General features: G+C 32.3%; 2 protein-coding genes across 2 annotated transcripts in view; one reads left to right on the top strand and one right to left on the bottom strand.

Annotated features, from left to right (window-relative positions):
- Window positions 1–2,775, bottom strand: part of LOC110026274 (nicotinamide adenine dinucleotide transporter 2, mitochondrial-like) — a 20,734-nt gene extending 17,959 nt beyond the window's left edge. The window contains exons 1-2 of the mRNA XM_020727156.1: window positions 2,631–2,775; window positions 2,431–2,526 (exon numbers count right to left, since the gene is read on the bottom strand). Of these exons, the coding sequence (XP_020582815.1) occupies window positions 2,431–2,526; window positions 2,631–2,700 (166 nt within the window). The 5' untranslated portion in view covers window positions 2,701–2,775. The remainder of the gene's footprint in view (window positions 1–2,430; window positions 2,527–2,630) is intronic.
- A 459-nt stretch (window positions 2,776–3,234) lies between these two features.
- Window positions 3,235–22,832, top strand: LOC110026210. Its single transcript, XM_020727072.1, has 6 exons — window positions 3,235–3,250; window positions 3,777–3,961; window positions 4,117–4,169; window positions 20,613–20,771; window positions 22,205–22,288; window positions 22,374–22,832. Exons 1-6 carry the CDS (start codon window positions 3,235–3,237, stop codon window positions 22,543–22,545), a joined length of 669 nt encoding a protein of 222 aa, XP_020582731.1. The 3' UTR covers window positions 22,546–22,832.
- The last annotated feature ends 1,175 nt before the right edge of the window (window positions 22,833–24,007 follow it).

Genomic DNA, 24,007 nt, shown 5'->3' on the forward strand with positions numbered 1-24,007 from the left:
CCCCCCCCCTAAAAAAAAAGCGCTTACTAAGTATATCTAAGGCCAAAAACTTGGACAACATCAAAGAAAAAATATATGAAATCCTTGCTAAAAATAGGGAAAACAATATAACTGACACGCACCCTTGACTGACTGAAAGATCACTCCCCCAGGCCCCAAGAGAGAATGAATCGGCAACTAAATCTTTAACCAAGAGCCGGCTTAAAAAATATGTTATTTTATTAGTAAGGCATTCTAATTAGTAAATAAAATGCAAAGCTTCAAACAAATCACTAAGCAATGCCCAGTAGATCGAAATCATTATCAGTTAGTTTATGGGAGCATGAAATGTATTGGAATGAAAGATTGCTGAATCATACAAAAAGAAAACAAAAAAACAGGTGCGAAAGAAAATATAACACATTTACATGTCAGGTCAATGAAGTTGTTTAGTTCCTGTTTTCTGCCTGTTTTTGTGGTAGAAAAAGCAGCTAACAAAAATAGGGAAGATTTTGGATGATAAAACTGAGTAAACTTTTTCATCAAGTAGTGGCCTGTAGATCAAAAGTATTAGATCTAAAATTAGGGGATTATGCAGAGCAAATGCTCTAATATATGGAGTGTATTTGGCTAGAAAAGTAAAGATATCAGACATGAATAAATATTTTGTTTTATTAATGCTTCTTATTTCATTGAGATCAAAGAGAATGAGAGAAAGGAAAAAGAAGAGTTGAAATTGAAAATAGTTATGAGAAAAAAACAAGATGCAAAACACTTTCAATCGGTTGATATGTTTAGAATTTCACTTAAACAAAACTTGTAATCACTATTTTTTCTATACTTGCCAATGTCCTGATAAAAAATGTGCAATTCGTTGACCCATTTACATTTTATCATGTATGTCAAAATTATCAACCTACCTAGAACGTGAACAATTCATTGAGGCCAAATTTTAAACTTTAATAACTTCATGCTCTCTGCTGTTATTTGGTTCGTCTAAGGCCTTCTTTTTTTCTTTCTCAAGGCTTCACATTCCACTTCTTTGACCATACATCTTATTAGTTGGTTTAATTTGTAACAATACAAAGGAGATTAACGTCACAAACAGAAAAGGAAGATAAGAAAAAATTTTCCCATACAATTTGAGTTTCAGAAAGAATATTATTAATTGCAGCTAGAATTATGAGTTATTTTCTTTACTAATTATCTATGATCTCACCATTAGGGTACTTGAATTGTTTTAATTATATTTGCGCCACAAAATTAAGAAGGCGTGGAAGCAAGTACAAAAGGTAAGCATTAAAAAAGAAGAAACTGTGCAGTTTGAATAACATGTGAATAAGACCAAAAATTTTGCTTAAAATAAGAGAATATGATTTGCATTAAGAAGTTATAATCTATATTGCAATTGCCTTTAGTTTATTACATGGCCTTTTTTGTGCCGATTTTATATTAAAAACAATAAGAATCATCATACAGAAAATAAACTTTCATTTAAACTTAAAGAAGCAAAAGTAGTTGAAAAATATGTGTATTTGATGCAAATGAACATTATTAGTTCTAGCACCCACTAACATAGTGCCTCCAAACTTTATCAAGCAAAGATTTTTGCCATTTATGTCAATCTATTTCCACATCATTACAATTACCCAATTAAAAAATTATAATATTCAAATTAATAAGTAATTTTAATAGAATTACCTTCACTTCTACAATATTAAGAACAATTACCAATTCATGCTAGTATGAAGTATTCAACTGATTTTATATGTTTCATCATTACTTTTTCCATCAAATATTCTAATCTTCTTAGAGAACTAGTCTTAACATTTTTTTTTTGAAAAAAATAAAAAAAAAATTGAAATCTTCAAGATGAATAATTCACACATGACACTTTATTAAAAAAAAAAAAAACTTTCCAAATCCTTTGCCGTTGCCCGTATGATTTTAGATATTTCTTAGATGCATAAATTATTATTAATACTAAGTTCTAAGTAATTTAAATTCAAAATATTTTTCTCACACCATATGAAAATATAAAATAAAATGTAAAAAATATATATTAATAATAAAATTAAATTAAAATATTAAATTATAGTAAGTTTGAAAATTTATACGAATTTAAAAAATTATCATAAATTTCAAATTTTGTGAGCTTAATGCAACTGCAATTTTACTGGCACATGTAAAGAGCCCAACCAACAAACTACAAGCACCCCATACGGTATCCATTCATAGTAATTGACAAATGAATCAATTTTAGGCTCAAAGCTTCATCTTTTTCTTCATCCCTCTCTCTCTCTCAACAAAAGGCGCAAAATTCTAACTGAGTGATCTAAATAAACCAGTATAAACAAAATAATTCAAAGTCTGCCCCGCAAGAAATTGCCTTCTATCGCAATTAAAACTTTCCTATTTCATAATGGACAAAGAAGAAGAACAGAAGTAAACCTCCGGTGGCAGAAGGTGGCAAGTTGGACAGCCCGAGTACCTGTAGTCGCGTCTTGATCACATCCAGGGGACAAACAAACGTGGCCGCGATGATCCCTGACAAACCACACAAAGAATTCATCCACTAAACAATGGGGAATCAAAAACACGAATCCATCTCTTCTTAAACAAGCCCAAAACCCTAAACTCAGCCCACTTACCTGCAGAGGCTCCGGCACAGGCATTGTTCAGAAGCTCCTGAGTGCTCGGACTGAAGGAGTCTTCAGACATGCTGTGATCTCTGCCTCAACGGGAAGAGATCTCGAGCCCCCGAGACGCCTTCTTTAGGGTTTGCTGGCGAAGCCGGCGAAGCAGAAGCTCCTGAGTGCTCGGACTGAAGGAGTCTTCCGACATGCTGTGATCTCTGCCTCAACTGGAAGAGATCTCGAGCCCCCGAGCCGCCTTCTTTAGGGTTTGCTGGCGAAGCCGGCGAAGAAGGACTCGCATGGCGAGTTTCGCCAAAGTCGGATCACTAACACACTGCTTAGGGGAAGTTTACTCCGAAGAAGATTTTGAGTTCTTTTCTTGTATTATATTTGTTAGCTGAGCCAAGTTGGCAAATGGCGAGGCCTTTCCACATGAACTATGCAGGAATGAATAAATAAATAAATAAATAAATAAATAAATAAATAAATAGCACATAATTATTTATTTATTTACATGTCTCACACCTAAATTTTTATATTTATATAATATTTACAAGTTATACGTAAATATATGAATTTTATTTTTAAAAAATAATAATATTATTACTTTCGATGTGAAATGATTGATTTAAATGGTATATGTGTAAATATAAAAAATTTAGTGTGAGCTATATAAATTTGAAGTGTGTTATGCGTGTAAATTTCAAACTCAAAATAATTTTTATTTTCAAAAATTTCATATAAAGTTTTATGAAGATATTTACATAGACTACAACCAATTATGCATTTTTATATCTACTACTTAAACATTGATTTTATATTTATACTACTAAAATCATTATATTATATCAGAAATACTATCTAAATTTTTAAAATATGAAATACACGCATTCAAGAATCAATATATATATATATATATATATATATATATATATTTTTTTATATAAAAATATATTACATATATTATTTATATAGCAATATTTGTTATGAATTTTAGTTCTGCACGCAATTCTCTTAAAGCAAAATGTTTTTTTATTTATAAATTTATGTAAATAAATATTAAAATTTAAATGTTAGATATATAAATAAATAAGATTGTATGCATGAAAATAAAATTTTCTCTGATTTATATAATTGTATAAATTTATATCCAATTTTCAGAATATCGATTTAACTTGATCGAATGGAGACTTGACCTAAGGAGCGCATCTTTATCCGACGTTCCATACAGAGTCGGGGCTGAAAACCTAGTTGCCGGACTTCGCCGGAAAATCGAAGGCGGTACGTGGGAAAAGATGCTAAGAGACGAAGACGAAGATGCGCCGGAGGAGCTCACTTCGGAGCAAGTTCGTAAAATAAATCATTTTCAACTAATAATGCAAAGAAAATAGGGGTTCTATGCTTATCGATCTTCTTTATTCATCTTTTGCTGCTAGGTCTTATAATGTAACTATTTGATGCTGTCTTTTGTATTCTCATGTTCAACGTCGCTTGTTTGCAGGGCTTAAAGCAAGATGAACAAATAAGAAAAATTCTGAGAGAGAATAAGATAAGGTAATTGATTCCCGCTTTGTTTTTGGGCGCGCATTTATATCATATAGCTTTGAAAGTTTCAATTGTTACTTATTTGGATTATAGAGTTGTTAATGGCTGTTTGGAAACTGCAAGTTGAATAATATTGTGGGCGTCGCTATTAGACCTAACTAGGGTTGCTTCATCCTAGCCATTGGATTAAAAAAATGATTGCATTGTCTTCTTCGATGTCCGGTCAAGTGGTCCCACGAGCAAAGAGGATATTTGGGTGATATTGAAATTGATTTGTTGTCTGATTTACTAGGGAGAGCTTTGGAACTGATCAGACCATTATTGAATTCCCATGTAATGCTTCATTCTTCATTCTATAATGAATTTTAGGTTCCTTTTATATAAATACATCCTGCTAAGGAATTTAGCCAAGTCAACCCACCTTCTAAGACCATAACTTTATTAAGACTATATTCCAACTTAAAGATTCTGCAGATTTAACATTTGATGCTTTAGTTGAGATCAATATAGGATATGAGAGTACAACAAGGGATTTGTGTGAGTGCTTGACTTGTTTACACAAGTGATTTTCCGCCTCGTTAACTATGACCATGGTTTTGGAGTTCATCATCATTGAATAATTCCAATGGTTGTAGGATGGTCTAAAAGAACTTTTTTTTTGTGACTAATTACCTAGCTGATTACTAGGTTAGATGGTGATATATTGTGGATCCTTGAGTCGTGTCAAATTATGAGGACGAATGTTTGTCCTTTTAAGGCTTTTATGAACTATTGTGAATGGAAGTCAGAACGGATAAAAGTAGCATGGATATTTTTTGGAGCATAAAAAGGCCAACTTGCCTCGTATGCATTTATCTCAAAGACAACATGGAGGAGCCACATCTTCTGAACTTTGATGTTGTCGAACTCAATCATGACAAGGAACCTTCAATTATATTGATAAAAAAGAGGGATTTGTTCATTCACTTGGCTTCAACTGCAATCTTATTCGAACTTCTTCAGATAACACTCAAAATTGAAGCTTGAAAGCATTGCATTTTGTGATGATTGTAAATACTAAAATGTGTGATACATTATCAACTCGCACAAGCCTCTCAATTGCTTTAAGAGCTTGCTCAAGTTGTGACAGCTTGAGCATGATCACTTTAAATTTAACATTATACATTTTAGAAAGTAATGTTGTATGTGAATTGCAGTCTTATGTATTAGAGAGGAAATTCAACATGAATGCCAATGGAGAATACTTTATATTGCACTAAAGAATGACGGCCTTCTAGGTCACGCATATCATAAAACTTATTTGCAATTAATATCGTGATCATGGCCACGGTATGATCATTGAAAGACTTAATGGGTAGAGTCGTTTGAGAGACTGAACATTCTAAGGAGATGTAAAAGTAGGCAAGGTCAAGACAACTAAAGTTGAATTTGTTTCAGCTATGGTTGTGGAAGAGATCAATTCAGAACTTGATGTTAAAAATCTGTTGAAAAACACAATTCTAAAAGTGTTGTCTGCTGAGTAATGACTGTAATGCCTCTCAATATATAAACACAGTTCTGTTTGGAAAACACAGTTCTAAAATTGCTGCATGTGGAATCAATACAATGTCAATTTATCAAGTTATTATCACTGACAAGTCCATAAGAGAATTCAAGTAGAAGCACTAACAAAAAATAATGCCCTCAAAATAATCATACAAACATACATTCAACATAAGTTGTATCTTAGCTAAAAAGACGATTTTGCTTACCAAAAAAATTTAAAGTAGCAGTACAGTTTGTCCTCTAAAATACATAAACATCATCAAAACATATAAAACGTTAGTAACAGTAAAAGCAATGCTACGATGACATCAAACAAAAATAAGACATTCACAAGAAGTTTCAAGTTCTTCAGATCATTCTTTTCTGTATCATCAAATTCATTTATTATTTCATCACCTCGCTCTTGTATTGCATCTCTCAGTTCATTAACTCAGTAAAAAAAATCTGCTATCTTTTTTTGTTAAATTTTTGGGACATATGTAGAACTTTTTGCCTACATTATCACCTTTGTTGCCGTGAATACAACGCACAACAGGTTGCAATCACAAAAGACTAGTCAATGTTTGCTCCCCTTTGAGTTTGTCCAATTGCTTGAGCTCATTTTTGATAAAATAATTCTGCAATAAAATTTAACATGAATTGAAGGAATATGAGCTTAGAAAATTTTGGAAATGATTCATGCGATTCCGAAAATAGAAGATGATTCATAAAATACAAATTTAACTCTAATACAACTTTGCACATCAAACACAGATCGAAAAATAATAAAAAGTGATATGTGTTTGTAGCACGAATAGCAACATACGAATGATATAAATTTAAGCATAAGCTTGTTGCCTATATGAAAGCAGTTCCCAAACAAATAATAAAATCTTTAACATTCTAAAGACCTATACAGATTTTAATAATATTGCCCATATGAAACTAATTCGTAAACCTTCTAATGACTCATTCGTCGAAGCATTAGCAAAAAAACATGATACTCCTTTTCTCATCCAAGCATTGTCAAAATCATTCATGTGATCAGCATGCAGATGTACAATTGGTTCTTAAATTCTTCATGAGGTGATGATGTAGAATTGACATGCATATCATATAGTTTCTATCTATTTACATACATACCACCGTATTCGTTCTCATGTGGAAGGTAAAGGAGAAAGGGATGCAGGTTTTGTATTTAAAAGCGGCATTTTACATACATACCACCAATTAAGGAATAGAAAGACTATGGCTACGTATATTAAAGAAGTTTAAAATAGTATTATTCATCACCAAAAAAATCTTCCCAGCCATCTCATATGGCTGCTCTATATAACACCAAAAGTATTTCAGCCAGCCATTAAGCATTTTAGAAAGGCCATATTCCCAACCATTTTGGCTTGCACTTTACCACTGCTAGTATATAACAACCAAAGTAGAAGCAAAGTGGGGAAGGAAAAAACAACAGGCAATATAACAGACCATTTATAGCAGCCACGTATATTACATGCACGCCACTGAATTCCCATCACAGGAGAAATATTTTCACTACTAGCTAATCCATCTTCTGCATTTTCAGTAAAGGATCGCATGTGGTAGATATGTACATACCATCCAATTCCTATTGATCAGTATCCATAGATTCCACCATATACATACCACCATATACATACCATATGCATACCGCCATATACAGACCACCGAATTCCATTTCCACGGAACATTATCCTTAGATTTCAGTGGCAATGGCAACACTGGTTATCTAAGTATAACTCGGTCATCCAAAGATGCCGTAAAGTCACCATTGGAAGCATATTGATATAAATACGGGTATTTTTTAGGTGATATGAATGATTTGGGTGGTATAAATACATAAAAATTAGCTTAACAAGCCTACAAATTATACCTAGAGTTCCTCAAAACCAAGCACATGGCATTAGATGCAACAATTGAGACTGAGAGCACTTGACGAGAGCCCAATCGTTGATCATCCACGAGGAATTTAATTTGGACAGGCAATGGCTTATTAATCAAGCAATGTTAAGAGTATATTGAGTGAAGCCCACAGTAATAGTATTATAACCAAAAAAGGTATTCAATCTGCTGTTCTCAATTGGTTCACACATAACATAATACTTCATGTCCATAATTAAAGGTGCCGCAACATGACCATTCATATGGATATAAAAACTGACATATCTACCCACTCCAGTAAAGCTTGGAAATGCCGCATCCACTAAAAAATTAAAGCATTCACTAATAGAAAAAACAAATTGTCCCAATTTATCCATCACTTTTAAAAACAATGAAATGTGTCACAACATCACCATTGACAACTATGTAAATGCAAAAGCTTGGACATGCCACACCATCACCATTGAAAAATATACAAATGCAAAAGATCGATAAAGACACAACATCACCATGCTAGAGCTTGCCACACAATTCTTATGCATTTACACAGTTCTTATCCGAACCAAAAGCACACGATTCTTATGCATTTACAATTCTCAATGCAACTGTTCGACGTCTTGTATGATGTTTCACAACTACAAATTTTAAAAAAACTATAAAATTAGAAAACTGTCAGGAAGATAACTAATTTCTACTTAATAATTTTAATTCAGATTTCTGACCTCACATTTTCAACCATGTCATCAATAATGACAAGAAAATTTATTTGCAAACTCATATGGTTAAACCACATTCCTACAGGTTTTGGTTGTTGAACTATACTTTCAAATGATATTAAATACATGATTATATTTACTAAAGATGTAGGAATTAAAATCTGTAGAAATTTGAATACTCCCAAATGTTTGATTTGGTGTTTGTGATTTCTTTAGCAAATGTAGCATTCCTTTTTCCTCAAGCGATCCTACATCCTGATTCGATCAAATTTATCTAAAGAAGAACCAAAACCACTGAAATGCCACACAATTCTTATCCGAACAAAAACCACACTATTCTTATGCATTTACATATCTAACACCCAAGTTTGATATTCAACTCTAGAAAAAAGAATAATGGCCACTCTAAAACCATGAATAGTCAAGTGCAAAATATTTTCCTCAAAAACAAATGGTACAAAAAATGCATAGAAAAACACAAAGGCACTGAAATTATGAAGGAATGGAAACAAATTGGTTTGTGCATTCCACCAGAGGCATAATCAATTAAAAATAGCAAAACATTTCCTGCAGCGAGATTGAATTACAACATAAAACATCAATTGTTAACTAAAGAATCTTTGATTACTTTACATAATTTTGCCATCTCTTCGGCACCTTCACCATCTCCTACGGTTTGACTGACTACCCGTTTGTTGTCCTTAATTGTTCGACCCATTCAATATTCATATGCTTTAGGTAGTACTGATTCATTTTCGTTAACACTTGCGCAATCAATATCATATTGTTAATGATGACAACGAATGTAATTGTGGAGGGTTATTGTTGTGACAACAATTTGAACTTGTTTTTCGAAAGGATATGTTGGCATACCACGAAGAATTACCCTTTTTTTTTTTTCAAACACCAAAGGCCCTCTCAATGACACCCTTTAGTGATGAGTGACGCTTGTTGAACATCTCATTCCTTCCTCGTACAACTTAACTTCCCCTTTCAAAGTCTGATATGTGGTATTTTGTGTTTGGAAATAATTTAAAAAAATCTCGTTTTAATGGATAACCGACATCTACTAAATAATATTTTCATGTAAGAGTTGTTCGCAATTAGCTAACTTCACTCAAATTCATTGAAAGAATCTACTGGACTATCAACTGATCTTGAGATGGGAGTGGAAAATTGTGCACACGAGATCGGGTGGTAAATTAGAAAGTGTATGACTTTCACAAGTGCTTTTCTCCCACCCAGTCATAACGAATGTAAAACCCATATTAAAGTTGCACACCGTCATTATATTTTGTGTGGGTGAACCACATCATCTAATGTATGCTATCTTTTCAGCATTTGACACACGCGTGTCAATATGTGTACTATCAATTGCACCAATACAATCCTATTTATGTAAATACGTTGGATTAGATTTCAGAATTTACATCTCGCTAATAAATGAAAAATTGTGGAACTTACCTTGAAGTATGACATGTACTAAGAATCACATAAGATTTGAATTGAGATATATTGAAAGGTTGGATCTTCAGGCTTGATGATTTCGAAAGACATGCGTACTAAAGCATTCCTACTTATTGTTTTGGTTGCATGTTGAAATCTCTCATAGCCTGCTCTTATAAACGGATTATGTGACAATATATATAAGGTTATTGCCAATACTTCCTATGAAGTCATTCTCGAGGAACCATGAGCACACTTAAAAGATCCATAAAGATCACTTGACTTATATGAAACATGTTGGATTATTTTGAAGCATTTCACCTATCCATTTATCACCCGTGAAAGACGATGTCATACATGGAGTCCTAGCGATATATGAATTGTAGTACTTGGTAAGCAAACAAATAGTCGCAACAACAATTTTTTTGCAACACTCTGTATGTTCTATACTGGTAGCGTCCATTGCTGAAATAAACAACAACATTACCACGTGATAATATATAAAAAAGAGTTAACATTGGGACCAAACATATTACAAACACATAATAACATTACAATTCAAGGCGAATGACAACATCAAACCATAGTTTAGCACATTTAAAACTAGTACAATAAGTAATTGTTCTATTATTAACCATTAGAAAGCATAGACACCAACATAGTTATAAGAGTAGTTGTTTTACAGATATGAAGCTTAATAAGCAGACTCCACTTGAAATAACATAGAATTGACATAAATTTGTTATTTAATGTTCATAAAAGAAACACAGTTAATGACTATCAATATGAAGAAATTCCTCTTAACAAGATCATTAAGTAGCTTCATGGAGTATAGATACAATTGCATGTCCTTATAAACTTCTGCATTTTTCTCCAAAATCTTCATCACATCAGGAATAGATGAGGAGGCTTTTACGGTGTTAGATTCAGAAGATAAATTGGTACGTGTTGTAACCAATTCTGATTTTGGACTCCTCAGATAAGAAGGACCAATTTTTTTATTGCGACCAGTCCTTGCTTTTAAAGAGGGTTGTGCACTAGCATGACTGAATTCACTGTGATGATGGATGTCATGTGATGTTCTTTGAGTTGGTTCAATTGGGCTATCTCTGTGTTCTTGTGATTCTTGAGAAGTCTAGACATTACCACTCGTTGCGGCAACACCGCCGAACATGAGATCAAGTTTCTCCTCCAGCTCTGGTTCGATGCCACCATACCTAATATTTTTAGCAATTGATACGACCTATCATTCATACAATGAAAATAAAAAGTCGAAACAAACTCAACACATTGTTAAGATAGAATTACAATTTATTTAAAATTTATCTTACCTCTAACTTCTCCTTTCACCATTTAGCTGATGCATCAATGGTGTTCTTAATCTGATCTCAACCAAGTCCGACAGATCCTCTTTTGAGCTCTTTCCAAAATTTTCAATCTTTTTTTTAGCTGGTCACACTTGTTTTTTAACTGTGTTCGGTCATGCAATCAACCCTTAGTTTCTTGAAATATTTTGGTAATATTTTGCCAACCTTCTTTGCTAAAATGGGTTGTTGGTCTATTTCTTAACTCAATTTCTCTTAAGCATATGTCACAAAAAATTATTTTCGTTTCTTTTTTCCCAAATAGCTGATGACTTGTTGTTCCTTTTGTCGCCCATTTGTTCTTGTATCTGTAAGTTCAATGATTATATGATAAATAAGAGAACATCCTATACACTAAAGCATAATAAAATTTGCATAATTGTCAGGTGATATTCGAAATTAGTGAGCAAATGTACGCAAAACCATATGGTATGTTAAATGCCCTAAACTGGAAAACATAAGAGAAATATAAGAGAAAAATCTTCCTAATACATTTATAAATTGTATTGAGGATAAACAAATTCTTAAACCAACAATATTGAAATCCGCTCTAGAAGCCACCCAAAGTGGATTTAAAATCTGAAATTGGGCTCAACGCCTTGAGCTCAAGTAAATGCGTTACAGAAAAATTTTTTTTTAAAAAAAATTTTGGGTGTGAATCTGAAAATAAAGAAGAATCGTGTGGTATGTAAGTGCAAATTCTCAACCATATGCAATCACCCCCTTCGATCTGATGATATAAACTGAAAAAAAAATTATGAGAAGGCAAATGGACATGGTTCTTCTCCTCACCATCGGATTGAACACCAAAAAAAAATCTAGGGCATGATATATACCAAAAGAAAGTAAATCCAACATATTTTTCTCCTCACAATAGGCTAGGCGACGATCGGTAGAGAAGTTTTTTTCTCTCCTTCAATCAAGACATGACATGCGAGAGAAATGTGAGGAGGCAAGAGGGAAGACACATGCTTAGGAAAGCAAGAGCAAGGACCGAAGGATACGTTTGGGGCGAACGTATTGCTAGTGAGAACGGATGAAAGCGGGGGTAGCAAAGGAAAAAAGCCCTCGCTGTTTATTTGCGAACAGCGGATGTGGCCCAGCGCCCACGGCCGTGAAAACATTAAAATCGTGATGCGGTTCAAAACCGGGACAACGAAACAGAGCGACCCAAACAGTTAAAAATGCGATTTAAATAAAAAACCGGTTATAAAATCTAAAACAAACAGGTCCTAAGATTATACAAAAATTGGTGGAAGGAATTTGTTTCAAACATTACAAGCAAGCTTGAAAGGTTAGTTGCTTAGCATTTTAATCTTCTAATGGAAGGAGATTTGTGCTATGCAACACTGATCTTTGATGGTCATTATTATTGTGAATGTGTATTGCCAATGGAAAATGCATATAATAACGTAATATGATGATTATGATTGAAAAGTTTTGAAATTTTGAGCCTATTATTGCTATCAAAAACTTTGATGATGCACTCTTCTAACAAGTGATTTATGCTTAGTCTCTTGCTATGTGAAGGCTTTTGGTTGTGTTCTTCGAGCTATTTGGAGACCAATGGGGTCATTATTCTTCTAATATCTTGGTAAAATAAAGTTCAATTGAAAATTGGTTTATTTACTTTATCGTGTTTTTTATTTTAAACCTTTCATGATTAAAGTTTGATTTATATTTGCTTCATTACCACCCAGGTGCATGGGTATTGACCTTGATTTGGATCCTAAATCTTGGAGTAATTTTTTGCTGTAGAAAAGCTACATGAGTATTGTTAGAGCACCTAGGAAGTGCAATCACTAAATGAGGTTGAGATTTTGACTCAAATTGAGGAAAGTTTGAAAATCAACCAGGCTTTGGTTTGCGTGAAACACAATCATTGATAATTTAATTTTTTATATTTAATAATGGGTGATTAAGGGAGAAGTGCATGATGAGTGCCATTTGATAATGAAATATTATCTAGATTTAAATGGACTTTTAAAAATTATAATTAAGCTTAATTTGTGATATTAATCTAATCGTTGGCTATTGATTAAGGACCCGTTTGGGGCAGCTTACTTGGTGCGGTGGCGTTTTGAAAACGCACCTGACCTGTCCTTTGAAAACGCACCTGTCCTGTTTGGGTAAACTGCTTTTTGGCAGCTTATGTGTTTTGAAAATACTGAAAACAGCGTTTTCACACCGCACTTATCTAAGTGCGGTAGTAGCTTTTTGGCAGCGGTTTGGCTTTTCCAAAAAGATAAAAACTTGTAATAGCTACCACACTTAGCTTATCAGAAGATTATTTTTAATCAACTTATCCATAGATTATTCAATGAGCTGCAGCTGCCCCGAACAAACCCTAAGTCTTTTAATAGACAAGTTGAGTGTGGAAAAATGAGAGGAAATTAATGGAAAATTAGAAAGAAATGATTATATTTGATCATTGCTATTTTCTCAATGTTATTGTGTAAGCCTATAATAAGTGTTCAGAATGCTTAGAGAAGGTTTTGGGAGTTGTTTTTGAGAGGTGGCCTAGTTATTTTTACTGACTTCCATATCATGAGTGTCTTAGGTTTTGATTTCAATTCATGAACTCACTTTTTCTTCAATGAACGAATTTCAAGCATATTGTTACCAGTTAGGATAATTACATCAATATATGCAATCAGGATTGTTGGTTTCTCATTCTCATATTTATAGAACATGTAATTGATATGAGCTTATTCATTTTTTTTACCAACCATAAGAATGAATCGTTCAAATAATGGTCGTGGTAATTGTTTGAGATCATAAATGGTTTTTTTTTTTTCAATTTAGATGCCTGATTTGTTGTTCTGCCACAATTATAGCATGGATGGAGTTCCATGTATACTTTTTCGTTAAGGTATCCTATTAAATTTAGTTATATTTTTTATAGTTTCTTTGTATATTCTATTGTGTGGCAAATGATCAAAATTCCCTTAATTTAAGTCCTTACGATTATGTAAATGCTAACAGTCTAATTTAGCGCATAATTTTTCATTCTAACTGATGCATAAAGTAGATCTGAAGATCTGAATAAATTTTCTCCTCTCACTTTATTAAACCATTTTTTTTTTCTTTTTTTCTTTTCATCATTTTCATTTTTTGATTCCATATTATCTCTTGTTCCTTAGTTTGCAATTTTTAGTTGCACTTTTTTTTGTTGATTTTATTAGTTTAAATTGTAATCATTAAATTGATATACTTATTAAAATATTAATAGGGGGAGGAGGGAGGAGGGAGCTGGTTTCTCTAAGCACTCTAGCTTATTAATCTTAATTTTCTTAGCAATCTTATTTGGCCAATTCATCTCTTGACACCATTATTAGAAGAGAGAGGATTTCAATGTCCTTGTGCTACTCCTTTTTTTCCAGCAATAAATTCAATCTCTCTTTGAGTTTCCCAGCTCATTAATCTCATTTTTCAATGTGCTTCTATTTGTAATTGCTTGAGATCATAAATGAATTTTTTTAATTTACATACTTGATTTATTATTCTACCACTACTAGAATCTACACGGAGTTCCATGTTGGCTTCTTCAGTCAGGTATCATATTAAATTTAGGTGTATTTTTTGAAAATTATTTTGTATAGTAAATGACCCAAATTCTTTTAATTTAAATCCTTTTTATTACATAAATATTAATTAGTCTAATTAAGCACTTCATTTATCTAATCTAACCACTGCATCAAGTAGGCTCGAATAAAGTTTTATTTGTAGAGTGAAACCTAACGAATAATCATTAAAGTGATATACTTCTTAAAAATAAGATAGAGGGAGAGAGGAGGGGGCGGGTTTCTATAAGTGCTCTAGTTTTTAAATCTTGTTCTTCATAACAATCTAATTTAGCTAATTTATCTCTTGACACCACCTTTAGTAGAGATTAGGTTTTCCAATATCTTTGTACTATTGTACTCTATGCATTGATTGGGTGCTACCTTTAACAATTGCATACCACCAATGCTAAGAGCTTCTTTGCCTCTATGTCCTTTTTGTTGTATAACCAATTTAGTTAAATGTTAGAAGAAGGTATATCTCAAATGATATTACATTGTGCACATACCGTGGTCTGTTGGTAGAGCAACTTCTCTGAAGGTCGTAAGTCCCTTGAGGTCACGGGTTCGAATTCCTTCGTGTGTAGGGTGTGGTACTCGAATGTTAGCACACCTAGGGATGATCGGGACTTGTCTAATAGCCTTCGGACATTCCTTTTTACAAAAAAAAAAGTTGTTTTCTTAGATCTTTTTGTAATTTTTAATTTAGTAAATTCATGTTTAATATTGATTTAAATAGTTTACTTACTTAAAACCTTTGTAGTTTCATTATATTAAAGGGAAAATCAAGTTGGCATCTGTTTGAAAATAAGGAACTAGAAGTAAACTTGGCATATAAAATAGAGGGTAAGGGTAGAAGCTGTATTAATAAGATGGTATAAAATTACTAATGAAAGATTAGAAAGGGAAAAAGGATAGGGTAGACCAAATGTAATGTGAATAGAAGTTGTGCTAAAAGTATTGTACAATTTTCATTCATCACTGAAAAGAAGAAATGGAGAGTAAGGTTTCATGAGAATGACCACTAATATTGGGAATAAGGTTAATGATGATGATGAGAGTGACAATATGAGTTTGATTGATATTTCACTTTGATTTAAAGTATTAAGGCTTGAGTGAGTTTCTTTGGCATCCTCATACCTATCTCCTTGCGAGGAAATGTAGAATTGAGATGAAGGTTTCAGTTGACTTTGTTGTTTTTTGGGGCATTTACATATCTGCCACCAAATTTCTATGTACTTATTTAATGTCACACCCCGGGCCCAAAAGACAACACAACCCGACAATGCAGGGCATGATGAAATGAATTATTTTTTTTTTTGTATTTTTATAAGAAAGATTGTATGCAATTAAAAATATGAATAAACTAAGAAATGTAAATTTTATTTATACTGAATAGTCTACTGATACAACTTATATGAAAACGGAAAACTAACTCAATCAACATTGAAATTATAACAAGAAACGATTATCTAAACCCAAAAAGGAAAATACAATAGCTAGAACAAATACTTAAAATAATAACAAGACAGAAAATCTAAAATTGAAAAGTTTGCTTTGGTGGAGACGGTTCTACTGGTGGTTGAATAGAACCTGTTATGCAAAATGTCAGTGAGTGAGTTTGACGGACATATTCTGTAAATAACAACTATTTATTAAAGCGTAAACGACAAGAGAAATAGAACATGCAGTATGAACAATAAATAAAGATGATTATTACGTGCATATATAACATTATAAAATTACAAGAGAGTAATAAACATCAAATATGTTTATTTATCATAAGAAAACAGGCAATTGCTTCCAATTAAGTTTATTATTCTTCATTTGTAAATTATTATTTATATATTTGATTTTAACAAACACTCTAAAATCGGTAAGGTAATACCAACTCAAAAAAATCTGACGATTTTCTGTAGATTATTCACTCTATGGGCTCGTCGGTCTGGCTTGCCAATATCCAAAAGGATTTCACCGATCTACATACTGTCACACACAAGCATACCAAACTTTCCACAAGTGTAATATATTAGAAATGTCCTACTTCCCACAGGCTTGTGATATGATATGAATTCACATGTAATTTCATAAAAGTAAAGTGCAAGGAAAGACGAACATCATAATTGCAGGATTATTTAAATATATGGAAAATTCGTAGAAATAAATAATGACAGTCATTTCATCATGAGCAATAACTGAGGCCTATAACAAATGCAAAATTATAATTAAAGTAGTTTGGGCATGGCTTACAATTCTATAAAATAATTATGAATCTACTACAAATAACAATGATTAACACTTCTAGTTAGGAAGAGTTCATTTATCCTCTAATAAAAACAAGTATTGTGGGATGGCAAACACATGCTCTTATGAGTTCGACAATTCAATTAGTGATTCTACGTCATTTAGAAAAATAAAATATAAATAATTATGCAATTAAACTTATTTATTCTATAAAGGTGCAACCTGATCATCATTTATTATTATCATTATTATTGTCATTAAATTGTTATTATATTATTTTTAAAAGTAAGAAATTATGAACCTAATTAATTTTGATTTTAACTATCATTATTAAAATATTTTTTTTTTTTGTTTTATTTTGATAGGGAGAATTGTAATTTCTTGGATAAATTTCTGGGTGATTTACATACATAGCACTTAACTCAATAAACAGTAAAAGTGATATCTTCAAACCCTACAATCTCTTAAATCACGTTTCTCCTCCAGTTTGCCTTTAATCCATGATTTAGCAAATCCTGTTGGAAGATGGTTTTGCAAGATTTATAAAAGCTTAAGTGCGTTAAGGATGGTGGGAAGAAGGGACAAAGATGAGGGTTATCTTCCTCAATAGTTTCTAGTAGAAGTGGACGAAAGGAGGAAGAAGTTTTGGTGGTCGCTGCACGCCTGCAGTTCCACTGTTGCCTTCTCGACTGGCTCTAACCTCGATCGTATCGCACGGGTCCGGTCACAAAGCTGATGGTTTTGGGCAAAATAGAGAGAGAGGGAGGAGGGAGAGGAGTGAGATCGGGAGGAGGTGATGCCCTTAGCTCGATCTTATAGAGTGTTGAGGCGATGGTTCAAACAAATCAAGAAGGAGGCAGGGGGAGAGCAGGAAAAGGAAAAATAGAAAAGGAAAGAATCAAAATTTCGTAAGTCAGCAATATAAGAAGGAAAGAAAAAGATTTCGGTGCTTACATCTAACACCATAACTTTACTTTATACATTTATATTATCCAAGTCTTTCAAATCACATAAAAAATACAACCATTTTAACTTTTAAAAAATGGAATAGACCTTTTCATGCATAGGTAAGATGGAATGTACGTAAAAGTTGAAGTTTAGGTGTTAGATATGCAAATACATATGAATTGAGTTGTATTATGTAAATATTCTTATTTTTTTACCAGTGCTTTACTGATGAATCATGTCAAATTTTGACTTGTTTCTATGGCTTTCCTCCTGGTCATATAAAATATTTTATTTATTCACTTTAAAATCCAGATCATTGTTAGGCAAACTTGAGTGCATTTTTTTTGATACTCCCATCTCTTCATTTATTAATTTTCTAGCCCTAGTCAAATGTTTTTAGGTTTATCTTAGCATTGTTTTTCCACCACGAATGAACACCTTTTATGCTATATTGACCTATATTTTACGAAAAAGCCCTAATATATCAACATAATTATATTCTTTTTCATGACATTAGCTGCAAACTTAATGGTTCAATTAAAATAAAAGATTATTAGAACTTCATTATTTCATTTGGACAATTGGGAACATTGTTGTCTTCCATCTATTACACTTAAGGGAAATTTTATAAGATGGTGGTGAGATCTGCAATGCTTTATGGCGCAAAATGTTGGCTTTCAAAAGAAAATCGTTAAACAATATTAGGGGTTGTTGAGATGAGAATGCTTAGGTGGATGAGTGGCTTGATACTTAGAGACAAAATGCGAAATGGATCTATCCGTGAAAGGGTTTGTGTAGACAAGATTAGAGAGAATCGTCTTAGATAGTTTGGTCACATTAAACTTTGACCATCTAATGATTCGGTTAGGTGAGTAGATGTTTTTTATTTGACTTATGTTAAGAAATGTAGAGGTAGACCTAAAAGGACTTAGGCACATTGTATCAAAAATAATCTTAATCTGTTAGAATTAAATGAAAATATGAGACTCAATAGGACACAATAAATAAAAACGCTTCATGTGTAGCCTACCCTACTTTGTGGGATAAAGGCTTCTTGTTTTTTTTGTCACTGTTATCTTCCATAAAAAATGTCCAAAACGATTAATCTCGCATTTTAAAAGACATATTTTTATTCATGCTTGTATTGCCTTAAAATTGAGTCGAACATGCATCCTAAAAGGGATAAATTTACTCGCTCCCGCTGTTTAAACTTGTGCAATTTGAATGTGCCTTGAGGCTCTCTTTAGTGCAATATCGAAGAAAATTGATGAGATGTAAGCCTCAAGCAATTCGGGTGAGACGTGTGTCCTAACCATACATACACTTCACATTGGTTGAAGCACGCAATGTGAGTCGTACGCCTCACATGGTTTAGGTATGCCTCGTTTGAATTCCATTGAGGCGTGCCTCTAGCTCTTAGGTTTTCGTCTCCCCAATATTAGATGGTTCAAATACGAACCAAAGCTGTAATCTCACATGCAAGAGCTCCCGTCTCCCCAGTTAAGCTTTCTAATATAGTAGTCTGTTGTTTCTACCACTGCCATTGTCACCCTTGCTGCTTCCATCATCGCTGCCACCATCTCTGTTTGTCATCAATCGCTTGCTTCCATTATGAATCACTTGTTTCTTCTTCCATAGCTACTTGGTTCTTCTTCTGTAGCCATCGTTGTCCGCAACTCCTATTGTTGTTGTCGTTGCCGCCTCGAACTGCTCCTATCACCACCACCAGCTGCTCCTATTGTCACCGTTGTCGCCTGCTGTTCTGATTTTTGATTATTTATTATTTCCTTATTTATATCTATGGATTTTATTACTTTGGTTGGACGATATGAGTGACAGAAGTCTACTATGATGAACTCATTATGTCTTATGTTGATACTTTATGTTCTTTTATTTCATGTTTTATATTTGTTTGTTGACTTAATCGGTTGATGTTTACTTTATATTTATATTTTGTACAAGTTGTTATATGATATTTTGCGACTTAACACAATTTTTTATTTTGATAGAAATGTAATTTGTCACTTACAATGCTTGAATGTTAATTTCTTTAATATATATATATATATATATTATTTTTATCCCTTAATTTTCAAACTGTGAGTCTAACACCTCAAACTACTTTGAAGCTTACGCGTTGCTTCTCAAACGGAAAACCCCTCAACACCCAATTGCGCAATTTCAAACATTGCTCCCGCCTTAAATGTTTTGAGGCTTATCTTAGCCATGTTTTGCCATTATGATTGGACGCCCCTATACTACATAAAATAAAGTAAAACAAGCCCTAAATTGAAACTATTTATATTGTTCACCCTTACATGCTACAAACATTTTGGTTGAAAAATGAAAAAGGGGAATGCCACACAATTCTTATGTATTTACATATCTAACATTTAAAATTTTCTGTTTACATTCACAACACCTTCACAATTCTTATGTATTTGCATGAAAAGTTGTATTTCACTTTAAAAAAGTTAATGATGGTGGTATTTTTGATGTGATGATAAAGATGTGAACGGCATGTATATTAATATTGAACCCTAGTTTTTTTATATGTAAGTATATAAGAATTGTATGGCATGTATGTAAATGCCCCAGTAAAAAAATGCTAATGTTATGTCATCTCATTCATCAAGATTGTTTTCTCTCATCCAAGATATTTAAAAGCATCCATTTTCTGTAATCTTTCCTTAAATTTTCTTGTATGATTGATTCAAAACTTGTGTTTTCCAGGGTGGCTCAGCAAGGTAAAGAGAGGAGGCGGCAATGGGCGCAAAGAAAAATTCAGTCTAAATCAGACAAGGAGAGTGTACCAGTAGCAGAAATGGAAGCCCCACCTATTCCTGAAATGCTTCCGAGTAATATAGTTGATCTCCTCGTAGCCCGTGAAAAGTAAAGTTCTCTTTATTCCTTCTCTGATAATTGAACTTCTCATGTTACTATTTAAGGGCGTTTACATACATACCACCCAACTCCAATTTATTTACATATCTAGCACCTAAACTTCAATTTCTATATACATGACAATTACTTTTTAAAAGTTAAAATGGTGGTTTTTTCTATGTGATATGAACGATTTGAGAGTTTTTATGTAGATGGGAATTGAGTTGTATTTTTGTAAATCTTCCTACTTTTATTAATAATTACCGAGTAATTGACATATAGTACTTATATTTACTTTTAGTAATCCTGTAGTATTTGATAATGTTATTGAGGCTTTATGAAATGTATTTCAGAAGGGTCCCTTATTTTCTGATAATCCTTTTTATAAAGTCTTTAGAAATTTACATACATACCACACAATTCTTACGTATTTACATATCTAACACTTAAATTTTGATATTTACACTTAAATTTTGATATTTACACTTATAGCATATTGGTATCGTAAACCTATGCTTGATAAGGTATGTTTTACTTCTACAAAAATAGTGATGCCTGTATTTTTTATGTGATTTTAAATATTTGAGTGGTATGAATGTAAATATGAATGTTTTGGTGTTTAGATATGTTAATACATAAGAATTGTGTGGTATGTAAGTAAATGCCCATAAAATCTTTGATTTTTTCCCCACCTTATTATTTTATGGAATTTTCTTACATACCACATAATTCTTATGTATTTACATATCTAACATCTAAAGCTTTTTTTTTTTAAAATTTCGTATACACATCTTTATGTACTAGGCCTTAAATTCTAGACCTTTTAATTGGAGACCAATCACTTAACTACTAAGCCAAATTGGCTGCACATCTAATATCTAAACATTGAAATTTATTTATATGACACTTAATTCTTTAATATCACTAATAATAGCTTTTCCAAACAGAATACACCTTTCAATGCATATATTATAATGTGATGTGCTTTATGGCATTATATAAGACCTCTTTATCTTGTTTTGTTTATATTTTGATTTAAATTAAAGCATGATTGATTGTCATTGTTATTTAAAAAAAAAATCTAAACTTATTATAGCTGTTTTGAGTGTTTTTAAATAAGATGTATAAAAGTTATACTAATCAAATATATTTAGAAAAATAAAAGTAGAAACGAAAATAAGGACTGAAAATAGAAGTGCTGCCAAAGAAACTCTCAAGTAAATATTAAAGTATAAGTGTCAAATATGTCAATACATAAGACTTGTGGCATGTACATAAATCTCCCTATTATCATTTGTTGATGGGAGCTTGAAGAACTACTAAGAAACACCCCATCACCCTTCCCATTTTTCGTTGCCCCAAAATTTGAATTATTATTATTTTTCAAATCTCCTCACCATCATCACTACATTTCATCATATAATCTTCCTCTATTTTTGCAGGCAAACCTTCCCTTCTGACTCCGAGGAAGAAGCGGCGGTGAATCATAAACCCACTAAATCGAAGAAAAAACGCAAATCCTCTGGGTATATCTATAATTTTTCAATTATAATTTTTGTCATGGGTATACTCTTAAATTTGAAATCTAAATTGCAACCAATACTCTCCCAGGCCTGAAACCGTTCTCCTGGAGAAAATACCTCCCGCCCAGTGCTTGGCGAACTCCATGGATTTCCTCAAGAGGAGAAAAATGAAGGTTTCCAGGTCCCATTCTGTGCTAATAAATGCCAGACAGGCTCTGCGTCTCCTATCCACGCCTGGAAATTTACTCGGCAGAGGTTAATTATGTAGCAGTAAGTGAGGGCAGAGTTCATGTGATAGGTACCGCTCAGCTTTATTTCTCTTCTCCCTTTTTGTTTCGACTTAGAAAGCATATAATTTAATGTTTAGGAGAGCATCCATTGCCTTCATTGAGCTGAAGATGGAGCTTTATTTAATGCATGAAGCTTTTTAATGTCTGATCTACAATTATTTCTTTTTTATGAAAGTAGTTTGTGGTTTGTTTGGATTCTGATTCTGGACTTGGAAGATTTTGCATACATACCCATTCAATTCTTATCTATTTTCATATTAACGCCTGGACTTCCAATTTTTTACATGCAATATTTTTTATGTGATATAAATTTTGGGTGGTATTAATGTAAAATAGCAAAGTTTGGTTGTAAAATATGTAAATTCATAGGAATTGGGATGTATGTAAATGCCCCTTGTGATGGTATTTACATGCTTAAGTATGGTTTAATTTATTTGACTAATTAGATGCTAATTATGGTAATTATGTTTAATTACTGTTGAATTTCAATTGTTTATATATTTGTTGCTAAGAGGTTAACTGGTGGTCTGTTGAAAGTGTAATTAAATTTTAATTAAGTGATAATTAATAAACACGCTTCATTAGTAATAAATATGTATTTATTTACCGAAATTAGGGATTAATCATAATCTTAAGTGTCATTAAAGTAATATTTCTTTTGGTCTTGATTATTCATGGAATAATTATTCAATCACTGTTACAATGAACAAGCGATAATAATAATTATGAAATTTAATTAATGTAAATTATTTGACGCTGTTATGATTAAAATTTAAATTAAATTTTACTTTTTGACTGATTAAATATATATAATTCATCAAAATGACAACAACCAAATTGGTTATTATTAAATCGTGATTATAATGGGTAACTTTAGTTAATTCATGTTTAAATACTAATTGATGCGTGCTAGAAAATTCGCGGCGGTAGATTTTACTCATGATAATTGTACTGCCCTTTTTTTAATTATATTTCTATCCTTAATTTTGAAAATAAAAATATTTTAATAAGATTTGTTCACATTTGTTTTTGGAAGACTCAAATTGAAAAATTCAAATTAAAGCAACTTTTATGCAATAAATTTATTTGTTTCATCAAAATTTAAAAATGGATTAAAAAAAAAAATAAAATTTTATGATTCAAATATTTGCGGAGAAAATATTACATATGGTAAATTGAACGTGTAACCAATGGCGTGTATTGCATCATTTTGTTAGATGGATGACATGATGCGATTCACACTATCGTTCGGACGTACAACAGACGGACACCATCGTTCGGACGTACAACAGATAGATTGTAATATTGACTTGTGATTGTGGGTCCCGCCAAAAGTTATGGCTTTTGATGACTTGCACTATTTGTCTTTGAAGGCATTGCTTTACTGACTGTATTTTTATTTTAGTACACCATATATATAGATATATATATA

Source organism: Phalaenopsis equestris, unplaced genomic scaffold, assembly GCF_001263595.1.
Source record: "Phalaenopsis equestris unplaced genomic scaffold, ASM126359v1 Scaffold000359, whole genome shotgun sequence".
Taxonomy (NCBI): Eukaryota; Viridiplantae; Streptophyta; class Magnoliopsida; order Asparagales; family Orchidaceae; genus Phalaenopsis; species Phalaenopsis equestris.